Raw genomic sequence first — 15762 nt, forward strand, 5'->3', positions numbered from 1 at the left:
AGAGAGGGGCCGTTTGTCTGCACGCACGCACGTCTCTTTCCCCTGCAGCCCGGGAGGAAGAGCTTCCATTTATCCCGCCCTCGAGCAGGGAGACCAGGTCGGTGGCGGATGCAGACTCCCAATTATCTTTTTCTCTCCTGTCTTCCTTTCTTCACTTTCTCCAAACAGAGACTGGGAAAGAAAGAAAGAAAGCTGTGATTTACGGAGTTGAAGTCAGCCGGCGGCTGCGGGTTCACCTGCGGGGGAAGGGAACCTCGGGGTGGAGCTCAGACCCCAGCGCCCCTCGGGGCCACCCCCCCTCTGCCCCGTGTCCCCCGACTCCGTGTTGAGTCCTTCCTTATTTCCAGGTACTGAGGCCTGGGAAGGGCCCCGCCCAGGGTCAGCTGGCTCCGCTGGCCAGGAGCCCACCTTGCCCAGCAAACCCCCAGCCCCAGCCCACTGCCCCCAACACCCTCGGGGCCCTGTCACTCTGGCCTGTATCCCCCCCCCCAACCCCCGCCCTGGGCTCACGTGACCAAGACAGGCCCAGCCTGTGGGCCACCTCCCCCAAACCCTGCCACCCACGGCAGCGGGCCTCCTCTCCCCTCCCTCTCTGCCTCGGAGTTTCCCGGGGAGACACGGTGTACCCCCTCCTCTGGGAGCTCTGAGGACAAACTCCTTCTCCTCATCTGTGGCCTGTCCCACCTGATAATAAGAAACCTCCACGTCTCCAGGGCTTGCTCCCTGAGGACTGGGCCCGAAGGCAGACCTCGGGGTCCATGAATGAGGACAGCTGTTTTGCAAATGTCACTTCTGTCTCTAAACAGGGATGGTCACGGGAAGTGCCACACCAGGATTCAAATCAGGCCACCTGCCTCCGGCACTCAGCCTGCTCCCAGCCCCAAGTCCTGTGCTCTGTCACGGAGGTCCTCCCCGTCCCCACTCTCGTCCCCTCTCTCGGGTCCCAGGCGGGTACAATGGCTCCTGCATGCTCCCAGGAGCCAGCCCCCTCCGCCGGCCACACCCGTCCCCTTGCCTGGCATGTTCCTGTCCTGCTAGGCCTCAGTCCCCACGGGCCCAGGGCTGTGACTGTCCCTTCAACCCTCCGGGTCACACTGCAGCAGGTGGCCTGATGCCAGGGAAGCACCTGGTGGCCAACTGGAGACCTGTCCACCTGGCCTCCCCTCCTCAACACCAATGCGCAGCACTTCTTTCTAGAACTCTCCCCACTTCCATTCTGATAGGTCGCCTCATTAGCTTCTCCTCGGGGAGCCAGCCGGTGGCTTGATCATGGGGACACCGTCTTCTGGACTTGGGCAGGGAGTCCCCTGGGGCTGGGCTGGGTCTTCTGACTCCAGAAGTCCCCCCACTTTCCCTCCTTCGCCCTGGGGCAGGTCTGGGACACCCAGTACCCAGGGACGTGGCTCCAGTGGAACCCTGGAGGGTGGGTGCCGGTGGCCCAGGGACAGAGCTCCGGGCCGTGGAGTCTGAGATGAGAAGTAGCTTTCACAGAGGCCGAGACGGAGCCCTCGCGGTGGCATCTTAGAGGACAGTGAGTGGCCAGGCGTCCACGCCTGCGTGTCTGCCCCCTCCAAGGGGACGAGAGCCCCAAAGCTGTCCCTACACTGAGACGGTCCCCTGCCGCTGGGGTCCCTCAGCAACCCTGGGAAATCGTTTCTCGTCACTGGACAAAATCCATGTTTCTTTTTGTTGGTGCCAGGGGTTGAGCCCAGGGCCGGGGCTCGGTGGCACGAGCTCCACCACTGAGCTACCCCTGGCCCTGGACAGGCCATGTTCGTGGCCCTCAGGTCCCTTCCTTCCCTTCCCCAGGAGGAGGCGGGCGACGGGCTGTCCGGCCGCTGGGTCAGAGACCAAGTCTCTCCGCTCTCCACCGGCAAGAGAGACGCCGAGTCCCCCTGGGCCTCCGAACCTCCCCTGGAAGACGAAGGCTGACCTGGTAGGGAGGTGGCCTAAGGTGGGCAGGGCCCCAGGACTTCCTTCCCGTGCTGGATGCGGATCTGGGTGTACTGCTCACCTCGACCGTGTGGGGCGCAGAGATATACCCCGCTCGGCCCTCAGCACTGGGAAAGGCTGACTCGGTTTCCCTCCCGGGCCACGGAGATCCACTAAGGCCATTGTGAACATCGAGGTTCCCCAGGACCACCCCAAACCCGCTGAGCCTGAACATCTGTGCACAAAGCTTGGGAATCCGCATTTCTAAGTAGCTCCCTCGGGGATAGCTGTGCCCATCCCAGTGACAATTACAATTTTGTCACCCATGATGGAAAGAAAGGGATCCTGGGAGTCTCCAGTCACCAAGGGGCTTTGGGAGAAGTGGCACCGGTGAATTTAGGTCCGTAAAATCGTGGAGTCTGCACACAGGGATCGAGGTACCCACTCACCAGCCAGTGGACGTGACACAGAGCTCCACTTCTGCCCAGAAACGAGGACACAGTGTCTCCCCAAAGGGGCCGCGAGCAGGAGAAGCGGTTCGCCCAGAGGCCTGCTGGGTGTCCACCGAGCGGGAAGGCACGGCCCGAGCTGGCCGCCGTCCCAGTTACGGGGCCCGTGGAGGGTTGGGGTTCAAAGCCCAGGCTCATCTCACCCTTGGGGGCTCAGAATCCACAAGGACAGACACTGTGCCCCAGCGCACTTGGCGGTGGCAGGGGAAGGTTGAACAGAGCCTGGAACAGGAGACTCCAGGACGTGAAGACCGACTTGGGAGGAAGCCCCAGGAGAGCCGCCTGGGCCGCCCTGGCCCGCCAGCCCAGAGGTCAAAGGCAGCCTGCTGGCCGCGTGCAGGAGGTGAACCCAGGGGTGGCTGGCGGCCTGGCAGAAGGCGGTGAACATCCACCAAGGTATTAGAGTTTCCCCAGGGCCAGAGCCTCAGCCAGACTCCTCCTGGCCCCTCCCTGGCCACAGCCGGGCTTCCGTGTTCATTTTTCAATCCGATGACAGCAGTCAAGAAAGAGTGAACCCGTCACCCCTCAGCTCTCAGCTGTTCCCAAACCAGGGGTGACGGGCTGGGCGGGGCACGGTGGCCTGGCACCCTGGGCTGCTGGGGGGAGTCCTAGCTGGTTGCTGCCACCTGCCCAGGTTCTGCAGACCGTGAGCCGGAGACCCCTGCACTGGTGTTCGGAGACCCTTCGAGGACCTTGCTCAGAGTAAGAGCAGAGTGCGTTGTGCTTGGGGACGGCAGCCGATGCCATTATCCTAGCAATGGTGACGCAGGACAAGGAGCAAGAGGAAGGAGACCTGAACAGATGATACTTACTGGGCTTTCAGTGACTGTCACCCTCCCACCCCCGCCATTTTTTAGATAGGGAAATGGAGGCACAGAGAGGCCAAGTCACTGGTCAGTGGTCACACAGCTGGTAAGTGGCAGAGCCAGGCAGTTTGGGTCCAGGGTCCACAGAGTTGGTGATAGGAGGGTGAGCAGGGGTTGGGGTGCCGGTCTTTCTCAGCCTCTCGCCATGGAACTCTCCTCTCGGGGTGCTGGTGTGATGGGCTGCTTCCTGGCCAGGCTGGTTTCTCTTAACCTGGGCAGGCGGGGAAGGAGGGCAGAGGTGGTCAAGAGCTGGGTCAGGTGGCTGGGCCGCAGGCCCTGGTTCCAGCCTGCCCTGCCGTGTCCCCCGCTTGACCAGGTGAATGCTGACCCCACCATGGGGACAGGAGCCACCCAATGCCAGGCCTGCTGTGGCTGCACCTGCCAGACTCACCACACCCTGACCTTCCTGTGCCGCGGATTTGCAAACGAGAAAACAAAACACACACACACACACACACACACACACACACACACACACACACACCAGCCAGCCCTGTGCATTTCCTGGCATCGGGTGACTGGTTCAGAGCGTCCTCCCTCTGCACGTACCCACTGGGCACTGCTGCATCCCCAACTGCTGGCCGCAGAGCCGCCTTAGGTGGCTGACCTCCACTCAGCTCCTGGGCAGACCCCTCCTCCCGACACCACCCCCAGGAAGCATCTAAGGAGGCCAGTCGCTGAGATCGGCCATCCCTGGCCCCGGTGGCCACTCTGCCAGCTCAAAGTCAACTTTGCTCCAACTCTCAGCTGGCCAGCCCGAGCCCGCCCAGGGCTCCCTCCCACTCGGCTCAGCGGGACCCAGAACCGTCCCTATTGGGCAATCATTAATCGGATTCCTGACATTCCTCTGCCCCAGGTCAGCCCGAGAAGCATGCTCCCCAGAGGGGCCGAGGCCCAGGACTGGCATTTGGACATGCAGCTGGCCGGCAAGGTGGTGCTGTCCGCGGCCGCGCTGCTCCTGGTGACCGCAGCCTACAGGCTGTACAGGTCGAGACCGGCCCCGGCCCCCCAGGGCAGTGCGGGGGCCAGGACCCAGGCCCGGGAGGAAGCGGAGGGCTCGGGGCAGCCTGCCGGGCAGGGAGCTTCTCCAGGGTCGCTGCGAAAGCGCCGGAGGGCCAGCAAGGAGGCCGGCACGCCACTGGGCTGCAGCTGGGAGGATCCAGGAGGCCCCTGTGTCCTGGCCACCGGAGCCACTTCCAGAGACGGCCAGGCCCCCAGGAAGGGTTCTGGAGAGGAGCCGGGCAGGCAGCGCCCGGACTTGGAGCTGGTGCCCGCTCCCTGCTGCGGCCAGGAAGCCACAACAGCTGCTGGCGGTAAGCCTGGCCCTCCCCGCCGCCCCCGGGTCGGCAGTGAACCCAAAAGCTCTGTAACTGGACTTGCTGTGGCAGTGGACGGTGACGGCGTGGGTGGTGAGCCAGCTCCGCGGCCCGATGGTGCGACCCCTGCACGCCCCGGGTCCGGGAAGCTGGATCCCCCTTCCTGCTGGACATCTGCCAGAGAAGGCAGCGGTGACGTGAGCCAGAGCCAGGCCTTGCCCCCCAGCACAGGGGCCAGCAGGGAAGAGACTGCGGCCCTCCAGGCCACCTCAGACCTGGGCCTGGCCTTGCAGCAGCCGGAGGGCGCCGGCCACGCGGCCTACACGTTCTCGTCCAGCGCCCGGGTGCGAGTGGAGGAGAACCTCATCGGGAAGGCGGAGGGGGCGGGCCCGCGGCTGAGGGGCAAGGTGTATGACTACTACGTCGAGGCCACCTCCCAGGCCGTCTCCAGGCTGGCCCCCGGGACGCCAGGTCTGCCTCAGGCTCTGTCCCCTGAGCCCGTGCCAGGGCCCCTGGGAACAGGAACCGTGTCCGGAGGCGAGACTGGCGACACGGAGGAAGGCGCTGAGATGGCGGCCTCTCCCCGCTCTGCACAGGGCTTGGGCAGGAAGGAGAGCCTGCTGCACATCGCCGACCACCCGGAGCTCCAGCTCCAGCTGGATGGCTTTGGGACCCCCACCCCCTCCCACCCGCACCAGGGCCCCCTGCCCAGCCCCCCTGGGAGCAGCGCGGAGTCCCGGGTGCAGCTTGTGGCCGGGACCAACTTCTTCCAGGGGCCGCTGGGCCCCGCCACGGCCCCGGACATCTGCCTGGATCTGGGCAACTGCTGCGAGGTGCTGGCCTGGGCCAAGAGGCAGCAGCTGGAGGCCCTGAAGGAGGCAGCCTACAGGGTGATGAGCGACAACTACCTCCAGGTGCTCCGCAGCCCCGACATCTACGGGCGCCTGAGCGGGGCCGAGCGGGAGCTGATCCTCCAGCAGCGGCTCCAGGGCCACAAGTGTCTGGTGGTGGCCGACATGTGCCCGCAGGAAGGCTGTGGCCGCCTCTGTTGCTACGACGATGCCCGAGACACCTGGCACCCCCTGGCTCAGCTGCCCCCCGAGGCCGTGTCCTGGGGATGCGCCACCTGCACTCTCTTCAATTACCTCTTTGTGGTGTCCGGCTGCCAGGGATCTGGGCGCCAGCCCTCCAATCGCGTCTTCTGCTACAACCCACTGACGGGGATCTGGAGTGAGGTGTGTCCCCTGAGCCAGGCCCGGCCACACTGCCGGCTGGTGGCCCTGGACGGGCACTTGTACGCCATCGGGGGCGAGTGTCTGAACACCGTGGAGTGTTATGACCCCCGCCTGGACCGCTGGGCCTTCGCCCCTCCGCTCCCCAATGACACGTTCGCCCTGGCGCACACGGCCACCGTGTGTGGCGATGAGATCTTTGTCACGGGTGGCACCCTGCGCTACCTGCTGCTCCGCTTCTCGGCCCGGGAGCAGCGCTGGTGGTCCGGCCCCACGGGGGGCAGCAAGGACCGCACGGCGGAGATGGTGGCGGTCAGTGGCTTCCTGTATCGCTTCGACCTCAACCGCAGCCTGGGCATCGGCGTGTACCGCTGCAGCGCCAGCACCCGGCTCTGGTACGAGTGCGCCTCCTACCGGACGCCCTACCCGGACGCCTTCCAGTGTGCCGCGGTGGACGGCCGCATCTACTGCGTGGGGCGCCAGCGCCTGCTCTGCTTCCTGGCCGACCACATCTCACCCAGGTTTGTGCCCCAGGAACTGCAGGGCTTCCCGTCCCCACGGGGCACCCTGCTGCCCACCGTCCTGGCCCTGCCTGTCCCTGGTAGGCCCCAGACCAGGGTCTAGCAGCCCCGGACGGGGCTCTTCCTGCAAAACGGGGAGCGGAGCCCAGCCCACCCATCCTCTGGGGCCATGTCTGGGGGACCCAGGGATGTGACCACGGAGGGGAAATTTAGCCCCGTCTCCTCCCCTGGCTGCGGACAATCGAAAGCCGGTTCTGAGGCCAGAGGCAGCCTGTCTGTCTGGATGAGCAGCACTTTGCTTCCAATCTGAATCCTCGGGGCCCCCACCAAAGCTCCGGGGCCCGACCTCGTCACAACCACAGTTCCAGGAGCCTGCGACCCCAGAGCCTCTCGAGCTGGTCCCTCTGGGGACGGCCGGCATTGGGGAAGTTCCCCTCCCTAAGTGCTGGTCCCTGGGTGCCACCCTTGGTTCCCAGGAGCGCCCAGGCCGGGGGTGGGACAGAGGAGGGAGCGGGTTTGGACAGGACCAGGGAGGAAGCCGGGGTTCAGGCAGCTGCAGCTGGGGACCCAGGACCTTCGCTCACAGTAAGTTTCCCAAAGTCCACCTGACTCCTTGTTCCCCGGAATTCCCCGGAATCGGGAGGAAGAGGAGCGTCCATTTTGAAGAGCCACCGTCTTGCAGGAGTCTGCCAGGAGCGGGGCGGGGTCCTGAGAGGGAGGAACAGAGGTGACTGGATGGGAGCCGCCTTCCTCCCGGGCCCCTGCTCAGGCCCACGGCCGCCTGACCACAGAGCTCATTGCCCAGGCTCCAAGTCCTTCCCAGGCAGGACGCGGTCCCCAGCAGAGCTCGCTGATCAGCCACCTCATCGTTTCCCAAAGAGCCCTCACGATGGCCTCAGAGCTGCCTCAGGGTCGTGTCCCAGCTGGCGGGCTGGCCTGGAGTTGGGTTGAGGGACAGAAGTGGTCAGGGGATGGCGGCAGAGCAAGGAAGACCAGGGAGCCGTGTGTTCACTGGGGGATGAACACTGACCACGGGTCAGGCGCTGTTCTAGGACCGGTTCCCGCCCGGGGGCTCACCTGCTAGTGGAGAAAAACAGGTGATCGGACAAAGAAATCGCAGAAACCAGCAGAGAGCAGCCGAGCCGCGAGGTGTCAGGGGAAGGTAGGGCAGGGCCAGGGGCCGGTGTCAGGGGACGGGGTCGCTCTTTTAAGCGGGGTGATCAGGCTCTTTCTGAGGTGGCATCTGAGCAGGGTTCTGAATGGAAATCCGGGAGACACTGGGACCCGGGATGGGAAGGCCAGCTGGGCCACTAGCAGGGCTCTGCCACAGCGGCTGGGGAGGACAGGGCCACTTCCGTGCGAGTGTCCCCTTAGTGCAGAGGAGAAGAGGTGCCCGGCCATTGTGGGTAGCTGCTGGGTCAAAGGAAAGAATTCAGGACGCCGACTGCGTACAGCAGATCCTGGCTCAGAAACCAGGAGAGAAGCAGAGTCCCCACATCCGGGAGCCAGCGGCAGGACTGCGGGTTTGTCACAGAGGCCACACCCAGGTGTCAGCGGTCAGCCTGCTGAGGCCTCCTCCCGGCTCAGACTCCAGGATTTGTACCTGAACTTGCTTAATATCCGGGGCCTGTTGACCTGGTGCCCGTAGCCTCGGGTGGCCTCTGTGTCACCTGGCTCTCCACGGGTCATCTGTCCTGCTTTTCCAAGTAAGAGCTTTCTTTCTTTTTTAGGAAAAGAAAATCATTAGATTTGGGGTGCCTTCCACTTTAAGCCAGCCATACCCAATACGGAAAAAAAAAAGTGGAAAATAGAGAAAAGTGTACATACATTAAAAACCTCCCCGATTTTGCCAACCAAAGCGTCCCCTACTGTGGCGCGTCCCTCAGGCCCTTTTCTTCCGCGAGGGTTTTGTTTGGCTTGGGCTTTGCCGCCGAGCGATTATGCTGAGTGCACAGTCCGGGGGCTTCCTTGCTCACGGAGCGTTTCAGAAGGAAGCGTTTCCCCGTGTTATTACAAACCTCAGTAAACACCCTTTCACTGGTTGCCGCGATTCCGCGGAGTGAATGCGTCGCGGTTTATTTAAACACCCCCCTCCTGTTGGGCCTGTGGATTTTTTCTTCCATCATAAATAAAACGTCCTTTGTTTTCTCCTTCCCTCTGGGGCCTCCATCAATACGTACCAGAAAGCCCAGTCCAGGTCCTGCCTGGAGCAGCCGAGCCATGGAAGCACCTAGAAGCCGTAGCATTGGCCTGTGGCCGGGGCCGGACCCCTTTCTGGCTGTAGGACAGAGCTGCCCCTGGAAGTGGCCAGGTGGAAGGCCACAGCTGGCCGCAGGAGCCAGGTTCCTTCCCTGGCGGATTCCTGGCCCAGTGGGACTGGGCGCCACCCCTGATGGAGCCACCCTCCTGGGCCTGGGGCTGGCCAGCCGCGGTGGTCACTTCACTAAGGCCCACAGGGAGCCCTTTACAGGCGGGAGCTGAGGCTCAGGGACCTGAAGGGAGCTTCCCTCAGGGGCGAAATCCCAGACCTTCTGCTTCCTTGAATGTCTCTCCCACCGTGCGGGGTCCCCCTTCTCCTCGGCCCTCTCCCGGGGCTTTGTATCCAAGGACTTAGCGTTAGCCCACCTCCTGGACTGTCCCCAACCCGCTCTCCACCGACACCGATCGATCACCTTCCATTTCTGAGCTCTGAACTCTAAGGAAACGTTCTTAATTTCCCTGGGCCTCCACACTGACCTCTGTCACATGGATCTGTCCCTCAAAGAGATGCTTCCAGAACTACCAGGTCAAGGAACAGTCAGCTCAGGGTCAGTCTCCCACAACAGCTAGGGGAGAGGGCCTTCTGGCCTCTCTCTCGAGGCCCTGGCCTCACAGGAGGCTGAGAATTAAGCCCCTCTTGTCCCAGGAGGTCGGGGGTTGCTCACGACGGAAGCTGCTCATGTTTCCCACCATCCAGGTTCAAAGCCTCGAGGCCTGCGCCCCCTCCCAGGTGGGTAGTTTCCTGTGGCCTCTCGGAGCTCAAAGCGGTACGCAGGCCGTGATCGGTCTCAGTGGCCCTTTGTGTGCAAGGAGGAGGCGGAGACATGGATTTCACACCCGGAATAACAACAGTGTCCCCAGCATCCGGCTCAGAGACCTGCTGGGTCACCCCAGCCCTGGCTGGCGAGGGGCTCCGCTCACGGCATGGAGGAGAGAGACAGAGGCAGGACCCCACAAAGTTCAAAGGGACTGTGTTTATTTAAATGATTATTAGTAACATGACACTTGCCTTTTTATTCCTAAAAAGCTGGGAGAAATATCTTCACCATCAATGCATTTATCGAACATTCAAAGCTAACAGGCTTTTCTATGGTCCCATTTTTTCAAACTGATTTTATTGTATTATTCATTAAGAGATGGGGTCTGGCTATGTTGCGCAGCTTGGCCCCAGACTCCTGGGCTCAGGAGATCCTCCTGCCTCAGCCTCCTGAGTAGCTGAGGCTAGAGGCAGGTGCCACCACACCTGGATTCTGTTGTTTTCTTCTCTACTCAAAACACCACGGTTGATGGCAGAGCAGGTCAAAGTCTCCCCTTTGCATCCGTGTGTCCACTCCTGAAATCTGGTCATGGGACTTGCTTTGGCCATCGAGTAACACACGTGATTTCCCAGAGGCTTGGCCATCTCTTGAGCACAAGGTTTGCTCTCCTGGGACTCCTAGACACTGTCCCCTGGGAACAAGCCCAGACGAGTCTCTGGACCATGACAGACACGGGGCCCAGTTAGCCCAGTCAACAGCCAGCCAAACTCCCGACCAGCGAGCAGGCACCCAGCTCCTGCTGACCACAGCTGCCCCAGGAACCGGCTGTGGACAGCAGGCCGGGCCCTGCTCTGAGTTACTCCACGTGGTCCAGGGCAGTGGCTTCCAGTGAGCCCTGGGTCACTCCGTGTGATCGGGCAGCCCTGGGTCCTCAGCTTCTCCATCTTGAGCCCAAGGGCTTCAGGCAGGACGCGTGGTGACTTGTCGGGGCAAGTAGACAGCCACCAGATGTCGGGTGCCCGGGACTCATGGAAAAGCATCACCCCCGGGTGCATGGCACGGTCACAGCACAGACTGATAAATAAATCGTGCTAATAAAATGGCCACCTGTGAATTTATTGAATTAAATCAGAGGCACACAGAGGCAGGAGCGTATCAGGGAGACACAGGCCCCAGGGTTTATCAGGCACACCAGACGCTGAGCCACGTCGCTCCCTCACCCGAAGCCCGGAGAGGACACCTACCACCGCGGAACGGCGGCCCACGCCGACCCGCATCTTGCCGGACCACCTGGTGAACAGAGGCCCACTCTGACCGCCCGCAGGGGCCCTCTTTCACCCGCGTCAGCCCTGGGCCTTTGCTTTCAGTTCTGCCTCTTACCCTGTGGGCTGTGGTCACCCTTCATCAGCTACTCCACAGCCTGCGTGTCATGGTGATGCGTGACTCGAACGCGGGGTCAGTGATTGACACGAGCTCAGAATACCAGCCCTTAGACGGCTCCGCTCACTGCTACCAAGTGAACCACGCGTGGGTCCTCGGTGAATCAGAGCCAATAAAATGGCTGTTCGTGGGCATTTGTGGTTATTCAATAAGTGCCCAACCCAAGGGCCAGCGCACAGGTGCGTGACAGGAACAGGGGGCTGTGGCTTTAGACCACAAAACCTGGAGCTGACTCCCAGCCCAGCCACGGGTACGTGGCACCACAGTCCTGTGAGGTGGCAGAGTGCCTCCGTTTTCTAGGTGGAAGACACTGGAGTTCAAGAAGGGGGAGTGGTGCTCCCAGGGTGACGAGGCCAACCCGACTCCTGGGTTCCTCTGTCAGCCGTGTGGCCTGCTCTGTTCTGTCCAGGACCAGAGCCTGGCCCTGGGGCTTGCCATTCAGCCTCATCGCTCCCAGAAGGGCTGGCACTTCCCCAGGACACAGGGGCCATCATGCACAGGGGACAGCCCTGAGCCAGCTCAGAGGATCTTAGAAAGATCAACAGATCAACTCCTTAAAAAATAGCCTCTCGCGTCCACCGACTGCCAGGCGCTGTCGCAGACTCTACCTGTAGAAGTTCACTTAATTCTTAAAACAAGCCCACGTGGACACGACTGTTTCACAGACGAGGAAAACTCGGGCACAGAGAGTTGAAGGAACCTGCCGGAGGTTGCACAGTGGATGAGCGATGCAGCCGCCGGGCTCCAGGGAGGTGCCACAGGGTCAGGGGAGACGCAGCAGCTCCAAGGACCAGCCGAGGACCAGGACGGGGGCGGGGTCTGCTTCCTCTCCCCCAGCCCTGGAATGTCCGAGGCGCTGGCCATGCAGGCTCCACGTGGCCCCACCTACGAAGGCCTGAGCTCTGCTGCCCGCTGCGTCTAGTTCCTCTTGGTGTCTCACTGTTAGGTAGAGGCTCTGACCCAGGGCAGGAGCTCCGTGACAGTTTGTTGAAAGACAGTATAAAGGTGACAAGTGTCACCCAGGAGACCGCCTGGCTTCCAGGCTGCCCAGGCCCCTCCTGGTCTTCAGGGGCCAAAAGCCCTGCTGGTGGTTTTGGGGTGCCCTGGAGTATCCGGGCAGGGGTTTGGACCTGGGAGGTGAGGGCCAAGACCCCAAATCCTGAGGTCACTTGCCACAAGCCACAGCCCTTGTCATTGTGGCACACGACACTTGGTTGGCACGGAGATTCCGAATCTGCCATTGTCCCCTCTCACAGAGGAAGTGAGGGAGCCCCGAGAGCTGTCCCAGCTGTCAGTACCGTCCCTCGGCACCTTGAAAGCTGGCCTCTCGGAGGTCCCTTCAGGGTCCCTCCCCTCCCTGGGGTGTCCCTCGTGTGGCCCTTGTGACTCCTCACTTCTGACACACAGTCTTTGTCACTGGTCTGCTGTCCCCCGAGCTGGACGGGGCAGTGATGGTCTTGTGCGCCTCTGTATTCAGTGCCCAGTGCTGCAGCAGAGCTGCGTCCTGTTTGCATATGGTGACGGGCGGGTGCTGGGCGCTGTCCCCGGCCCTGTCACCCTGGCCAGCTGGGCTGCTTTCCTGTCTGCAGCAGAGACGGTTCAACCCCTCTCCTGTCCTCAAGCTCCGCCTGCCACCAGCACACAATGGTGGTGCACAATGTCAGGGTGGCAGCTTCCGGAGCAGCCGCCCGGTGCTGAGCACACCTGCCCTGCGCCAACCACGGGCACCTGCACCGGCCCAGGAGCCTCCCAGCTGCGGAAAGCCGCTCTGCCCATGCGCGGGAAAGCCACATGGCTCGGGGATTTGGCGCCCCCTGGAGGATGCTCAGCCGAGGTCTGGAGGGGGCTGGTGTCCAAATTCCCAGCACCTTCCAGCCATGGGTAAGAGGGTCCTGAGGCTCTGGCTGTGCACCAGTTCCCAGGCTTCCCAGTAGGACTGAGCCCCAGGAGTCCTTGGCTCAACCAGTGTGATAAAATCCCTTTGATAAGCTGGGCACCGTGGCGCACACCTGAAATCACAGCGGCTTGGGAGGCTGAGGCAGGAGGTTTGCAAGTTCAAAGCCAGCCTCAGCAACTTAGTGAGGTCCTGAGCAAATTAGCAAGCCCCTGTCTCAAAATAAAATGTAAAAATGTTGGGCTGGAGATGTGGCTCAAGCGGTAGCGCGCTCGCCTGGCATGCGTGTGGCCCGGGTTCGATCCTCAGCACCACATACAAAGATGTTGTGTCCGCCAAGAACTAAAAAATAAATATTAAAAAAATTCTCTCTCTCTCTCTTTTAAAAAAATATAAAAATGTTTAGGGATGTGGCTCAGTGGTTTAGTGCTTTAGTGCTCCTGACTTCAAACCCCAGGACCCCCCCCAAAAAAATACCTTTGATAATGTCACAACAGATATCCCTGTCAGTGCCCACCTGCTCCCTGTCCCTGCACAAGACCACAGATGGGTACACTCTCTTTCCCCAACCAATTCCCTCTTGCCTCCTTCACCACCAGTGACAGCCCTGCTCTGGCACCAGCCCTGTCCCCTAACTCCTGAATGGTTCCAAGCAGCATCTAGAAGGTCCCCCTGCCGTCCGTCTGTCTGCTCCACTGTCCAGTTGTGCCAGGGCGGTGGGCAAGGTTGCCCAGAGACCAAATGCCCAGAGACAGCGTAGAGGTCATTAGGCTGATTTGAGAAACCCTTGTGGGGACGGTCCTGTGGCCCCAGGCTGGCGGCTCCCTTGTGCCCACCCTGCTCCCCCAACCACAGCACTTCTTCCTCCCGTGTTTGGGCCAGTGACGGCTGGTGAGTGACACAGATCCTTTCCCCCTGTGCCCTCGGTCCTGCACGTCTTGCCATCCAGAGAGGGCTTAATATGCCAGGCTCCGAAGCAGTGGCGCCATCGCCGTTAGCTGGCTTGGTTTGCAGGAACAGCACCCCAAGGGGCAGCGCCAGGCTCATGTGCAGACAGCCACTTGCTGCAGGTCACACGGGCTGACCCTCATTCCCCGGAGAGAAAGCCAGTGTCCCTGCGATAGCGCAGCTGGTCATCCTGGCCTGGCCTGCTCTCAAGGGTCCCTTCACTCATTTAGGATTTGGGGGACAAGAGGGGACACTCAGGGACATGGTGTCCTACTGCCCCCTCTGCTTTAGGGATGACACACCCCTTTTACAAGGTTGCTTTGATGTCACTGGTCGGATAGGACAATAAGCAAACACCACAAGCACCAAACACACGATAGAAGGAAAACACCACACGCACGTGCACACACACGGGCACGCACATGCACACACATGCACACACGCACACACACTCACATGCACACACATGCATGCACATGCCCACACATGCACACACACGCACACACACACATGCACACTTATGCATGCACATGCACACTTATGCACGCACATACGCACACACACGCACACACACAAGCACACACAGAGGCCAGCTACGCCTCTCTGGAGCATTTCTCCTGCAGTCCCTTTACCTGGTGGCATCCCACTGTCCCTGTCTTACAGATAATCCTGGCCTCAATTTGAATCACAATCAGTTGAGTGATTTCTTTAAAAAACAAAACAAAACAATCTAATATGAGGCACCCACCACCCCCTGGAGCCAGTACTCAGGGGACCTTACCTGCCTGCAGTTAAGGCTTCATCTGGGTCTGTGGGACACTGAGACACTTCCTGAGTCACAGCGCGTGGGGGCAGTGGGAAGGCGGAGCCGGGTCTCACCAGCTCAAGGAAGCCCAGAGCTCAGAGCTCGCTGCCGGGGGAAAAAATTGTTGTGAAATACTCACAACCCAAAATTGGCCACTGTCACAAAATGTGCAATTAAAATGTACGATTCGGGGGCACTGAATGCGTCTGCGACGCACGTCTACTTCTGTTTTATCTGATTACAAAGACCCATGAGCACCCACCGGAGACGATGCACTTGGAAACCCACAGAGAAGCCCGAGGAGACGGCGGCCCACTCCCGCCCGGCTGCGCCCGCTCTGTTTGACTTCTGCATTCCCCCCTTCTCGTTGCCCACAATTCAAAAAAAAAAAATCATGGTCTTCCTCTCCACATGCTTTTCCCCCATCGGAATATTGTGACTACTTTTGTGTGGTAAGTTAAAAAAAAAAAAAAAAGACATATCACTCTCTTTTTACGGTGGTAAAATGTGCACAATATAAAATTCACCGTCTGAACCATTTGCAGGCTGACAGTTGGGTGGCACCCAGAACCTGCACTTCCTGGGGCCACCAGCCCACTGTCTGTCCCCCGAGCTTTTCCGTCTTCCCAATCGGGAGGTCTGCACCCACTCCCCCCGGGGTCCCCCTGCCCTCTCCACCCGCCCACCCCTCGTGTCGTCTTTAACTCTGGAGAACCACCTTCCCACGGGTGCGGGCATCCTCCGCTCCGCCAGCACAGACAGTTGGGAATGTGCCGTAAGCACAGAGACAGATGGTCTCATTCATTCTGGAAGGTTCCACAAACTACACAGCACCCAGCTCAGTGGTGTGCTTTGAGCAAGAAAATTTGATGATGAGCTTCTTCCTCAAAGTCCCCAATATTTCCTCTTGGTCGCCCCTGGGCCAGACGAAGGGGGAACGGCTCTCTGTTCTCTGCATCTTTCCTCCATCCTCCTGCTAAGTTAATTATTTTTGTTGCTTTGACAAAAATAGAGTTTGGGAACAGCGCAGGTAAGCGGTGTGTTGATGGCGACGCTGCGGCGTGGGTCCTGAGGACGCCTTCAGAAGCATTCACAGGGACGTGGAGCAGAGTAGCTGTAATTCCATATAATAGTCTCTTCCAAGGTGTGTGACATGGGGACAGGGACGGTATTTATAGAGCGTGGCGCTGCAGCTACAGAGGACGAGCAGGACCAGGGTGGGAGAGTGTGGCGGACCCCAGGGGTACGTCCCTTCCACGAGGCTGCGAGACTCGACAGACAC

At 60.8% G+C, this 15762-nt stretch overlaps 1 protein-coding gene across 2 annotated transcripts; it reads left to right on the top strand.

Moving 5' to 3' along the window:
- Positions 1–3810: 3810 nt before the first annotated feature.
- Positions 3811–10497, top strand: Klhdc7a (kelch domain containing 7A). Of its 2 annotated transcripts, XM_078025428.1 has the most exons (2): positions 3811–6376; positions 9333–10497. In XM_078025428.1, exons 1-2 carry the CDS (start codon positions 4179–4181, stop codon positions 9415–9417), a joined length of 2283 nt encoding a protein of 760 aa, XP_077881554.1. In that variant the 5' UTR covers positions 3811–4178; the 3' UTR covers positions 9418–10497. The 2 variants fall into 2 exon arrangements, with proteins under 2 accessions (XP_077881554.1, XP_005317574.2); XM_005317517.5 differs by lacking the exon at positions 9333–10497 and having other exon boundaries at positions 4004–8530.
- Positions 10498–15762: the final 5265 nt, after the last annotated feature.

The sequence above is a fragment of the Ictidomys tridecemlineatus genome, chromosome 11 (assembly GCF_052094955.1).
Source record: "Ictidomys tridecemlineatus isolate mIctTri1 chromosome 11, mIctTri1.hap1, whole genome shotgun sequence".
Classification (NCBI taxonomy): Eukaryota; Metazoa; Chordata; class Mammalia; order Rodentia; family Sciuridae; genus Ictidomys; species Ictidomys tridecemlineatus.